The sequence below is a fragment of the Myotis brandtii genome, unplaced genomic scaffold (genome assembly GCF_000412655.1).
Source record: "Myotis brandtii unplaced genomic scaffold, ASM41265v1 scaffold122, whole genome shotgun sequence".
Classification (NCBI taxonomy): Eukaryota; Metazoa; Chordata; class Mammalia; order Chiroptera; family Vespertilionidae; genus Myotis; species Myotis brandtii.
The window spans coordinates 756,023-760,152 of NW_005354255.1; the positions used below are offsets into that span (position 1 = coordinate 756,023).

Sequence of the window (4,130 nt, forward strand, 5' to 3'; positions counted from 1 at the left end):
AAGCTGGTAGGAAATTTCCCCTCTGGGGAAACTGAAGCCGCAAGTAACCCCGAGCAGCCCCAGGGGTCATGTTGGTATGGGTCCAACAGGTGGCGACTAACCGTCCAGAGCTCTCAGTGCCCGCCCCCCCACTCTCCCCACCCCCAGAGGCCACCAATGAAGCAAGGAGAAGGGACAGGAGGGTTCTCTTTGGCACCTCAAATACAACAGGCTGAACTCCAACAGTTACAAAAAATAGGATCAGGTTTAATACTTAAGCTGCTGTGAGGTTACAGAGGCATCTCAGGGCGGGATCCCAGGGCCCTGAGATGCTGGGCTGTGAGTGGGGCCTCCACTCTCATATGTACAGACATCCACCAAGGGAAATGGTCGTGCGGTATCTTGCTGGGACGCCGCCAGCCTGGCCGTACTGTGGCCGGAATTGTATGTGTGTCTCTCCAGTCCGGGGTCGGGCCCCCCTCATCCCCCAGCCACTAGGAGTGGTTCAGGAGCGAGTTCTGGATGTCCTCCCGGACCTGGTGGAAGAGGTCCTCACGGGACTTCATGCCATCCAGGTACACTGAAATGAGAAAGGCCGCGGTCAGGGCCGCAACTGCTGGCCACCAGGTTGCTGCCAGGAGGAGGCGGCCGGCGCACAGGGAGCCGGGCAGACTGGGTCAGGAGGAAGCCGACCTGCAGTCAGGCTGCTGGACTAGAATAGCCTCTGAGGTCCAAAGCAAGAGGGATTGGCAGTGAGACTTGAGGAGGGACTTCCAGGTTTCCCAACTGGTCCCCATGGGGAGGGGCTGGGCTCAGGGTCCCCCCAGGGCCAGGCCTCACTCATCCTACTCAGGGCCTTACCTACTTCCACGCCGTTGGCCTCCATCTCTTGCTTATACTTCTGGTACATGGGCCACACGTGGCCATCAAAGAGGCCGGGGGGATCGGGGACCTTGTAGCTTCGAGTACTGGGGAGAGAGATTGGCAAGAATGAGTGATGCCCATGTTGCCCAAGGCGGTACCATGAGCAGAGCCTGGGGGATGTGAACTTGTTCAGGGAGAGTACCACTGAGTCAGGGGCCATGGCTGGGGTCTGGGTGCTCCAGCTTCTGCCATTTCCACCCCCTGAGCCTGGGAGATGCCTAGGGCAGTGCCGAGGTGGGCCATGCCTCCAGGTCCCTGGCTGGGGCTTTTGGAACACACCATGGGCAGCTAAGTGCCTGCTGGCCGCCAAAGTGGTTTCAGGGTGGCCTGTGTCCAGGGGGCATTGGTGGTTTCCTGGTCCCACCGGGGAATCCAGACGGGGCCCCTGGCTCACCTCCTCCTCCACTTGCACTCTTCGTAGGGGACGGTCAGGAAGTACCGTCGGCTGAATAAGTCCACCAGGGGCCTGGCAGGGATGGAGGACACGGTCAGCGCTATGGGCTTCCTTCATGGGGTCAGAGGCACACATCCCCCAGCCTCGGCCTCCGGGGACTTTTCTGGGTGATGAGGGCTGGGGTGGGGTGGGGTCTGGGCTGCTCGTGTAGGGGTCAGGGAGGGGACCAGCATTGGCCAGTCTCCTGCTAGGCCCAGGAACACCCCACAGCAGCCCCCGATTTGGATGGGCCAAGAGAGGTGCTATGTCTTGGCCGGGGTCCCACAGTGAGGCCAGGGGTCCAGCCCAACCCCCTGCTCGGCCTGAGAGGGCTGAGCTCAAGAGGGAGGACTCAGTTTCCCCCAGAAGTGGGGGTTTTGTCCCAGCCCTCTGAGCTGAGCCCCACCCCTGGGAGGGCCCAGAGTGTCTGGGCGGGAACCTGCCACCACTCACTTGTAGCTGTACAGCAGGAAGCCCTCCAGAATGAGGATGTGGGTGTCCAAGGCGTCCGGCTGGACGCTGACCCCGTGGGCACGGGCGAACTTCTGGGGGTTGCTCATCCAGGCCTGCACGGTGCTCAGCATGGCCTCCATGTCCAGGGACTCCAGAACTGGGGGCAGGGAGAGCGGGGTGGGCAGAGTGGGGGAAGGGGGGACAGTGCAGGCAAGGGGCGCGGGGCCGCCGGCCATCCTTACCATCCCACTGCTTGAAGCCGTCCTCCCCAACGGCGATTTGGTCTTGGGGCTGAAACAGAGGAGCCCGAACCCCGGGCTCAGTGCCCGCCTTCCCGCCTCACCACCACCCTGGGCTGACTGGATCTTGGTGGGCCCCTCGGCCTGGAGAGCCCACAGTGAGGGGCCCAGGGCCTGGCGGGGCTGCCTGCCCCGACCCTCTGCAGTTGATGCTTACAGGATCTGAGGTGCCGGGTGGGGTTCAGGCTGGCACTGGGACACTCCCCTCCCCCACCTCATGACTCTTGGGACCAGGAGGGAGGAGACTTTATATCCATCACCTCATTACCCCTCACCCTCCAGAAAGCATGGAGGGTAGGCTCAGCCCATTTTGCAGACGGGAAAGTGGAGGTACAGAGGGAGAAAGGGCCTGGAAGGCCACCGTGGCACTGGTCTGGTGGCACACCCCCTGTGGGAACTGCAGCGTCTCCATCAGTCTAATGCCAGTCTAACGTGCCAGGTGCATAGTAGCTGCTCAGTAAGTGAGAACACCCATCCCTTGCTCTCCTGACTGGGGAGGGGTCTGTGCCCAGCCCACAGTGGGCAGCAGAGGACAGGGTAGCCTGGGCTGACTCCTCCTGACCCCAGGTGAGGGCGGCCACCTTGAAAAAGTCATCCTGGTGGATCACACAGCAGTTGGGCAGCACCTTGAGCAGGCTGTTGGTCAGGGTGGTCTTGCCGCCGTTGGTCATGCTGTGGAGACATCATAAGGGTGAGGCTGCCTGGTGGGCTCTGAACCACTCCCCCTCCCCACCCCCCAAAGCAAACGCAAATATAAACACAGAACTGTAAAACCTTACAGCCAAGAGGATAGTTATTTGCCTAGAGTCACAGGAGGCCTTTTAAGCAGCGAAAAGGAGCAGAAAGTATGAAAAGAAATAGCCAACACAGTCTTGGTTGGCGCAGGACCATCCTGAGCACAGAACTCACTACAGCGTCTTTGCAAACCCAGGAGGTGGAGCCAGATGGGGAAACTGAGATCCAAGCATGATTTAGCCCAGTGGTCGGCAAACTACGGCTCGCAAGCCACATGGTTCTTTGGCCCCTTGAGTGTGGCCACGAAGTTTTAATCACACTGTATGTGCGCGCCCGCACGTGGTATTTTGTGGAAGAGCCACACCCAAAAGGGGCCGCAGTTTGCCAACCACTGATTTAGCCCTAGTAGGGCTTTTCTTTTTTTGGGGGGGGGGTCAACATGTTAAAACAAGTGCAAACTGGTGGAGAAAAAAATATTTGCAATAGAAAAACCAGTAGTTCACTGCAAAACTAAAAGAGGCACTCAACTTTATGAACTGGTTGTAACCAAGAAAAGACAAAACAAGAAAAGAAAAGAAAAAAAGCAATTGTAAAAGCAGGTGACCAACTTGCCCTGCTTTGCCAAGGATGTCTCTGTTTTTAGCACTGAAAATCCCGAATCCTGGGGACCCTCAGTGCCAGGAAGACCAGGACGGGGGAGGGGTCGCCCTGTGGCAGAGGGAGCGAGACTCTGACCTCCTGGAGCTGACAAAGGACATAGAAGAGTCACTGCAAGGCCTTTCTGGAAATCAGTGTCCCTCTGACCTACGGTCTTTATTCTAGGAATCAGAGGCAGAAAGCCAGGTGTGGGACAGGGGAGAGCTGCAGCTGATTAAAAGGGCTGACAGGAATGAGGACCGTCGGATATTAAGGGGGAGCAGTTTAGAACATCCCTGACATGCGTTTGGGTCCTTACTAAAAGACACGCCTTGCACTCACGGTGGCTACAGAATTTGCAGGGCCTGGAGCAAAATGGAATGTAGGGGCCCTCCTTCAAACGTATTAGGAACGTCAACTGGGCGATTGCAGAGCAAGTGGGGGAGGGCCCTGGCCGGGTAGCTCACCTGGTTAGAGCATAGTCTCCATACACCAAGGTTCTGGGTTCAATCCCCCTCCCCCTCCTCCCTGCCCCACGCACACCCCATCAGGACACATACAACAACCAACCAATCAGTGCATAAATAAGGGGAACAACAAATCTCTCTCTCCCCCCTTCCTCTCTCTAAAATTTAATTTTAAAAAAGTCTAAACCAAGTGAGGGAAGGGGC

At 58.1% G+C, this 4,130-nt stretch overlaps 1 protein-coding gene across 1 annotated transcript; it reads right to left on the bottom strand.

The window, feature by feature from the left end:
* Window positions 1–225: 225 nt before the first annotated feature.
* On the bottom strand, window positions 226–3,052 carry NMRK2 (nicotinamide riboside kinase 2). The gene is made up of 6 exons (XM_005858794.2): window positions 2,670–3,052; window positions 2,032–2,080; window positions 1,790–1,946; window positions 1,298–1,369; window positions 841–947; window positions 226–559 (listed from the first exon to the last, which is right to left on the bottom strand). Exons 1-6 carry the CDS (start codon window positions 2,757–2,759, stop codon window positions 474–476), a joined length of 561 nt encoding a protein of 186 aa, XP_005858856.1. The 5' UTR covers window positions 2,760–3,052; the 3' UTR covers window positions 226–473.
* Between the last annotated feature and the right edge of the window lie 1,078 nt (window positions 3,053–4,130).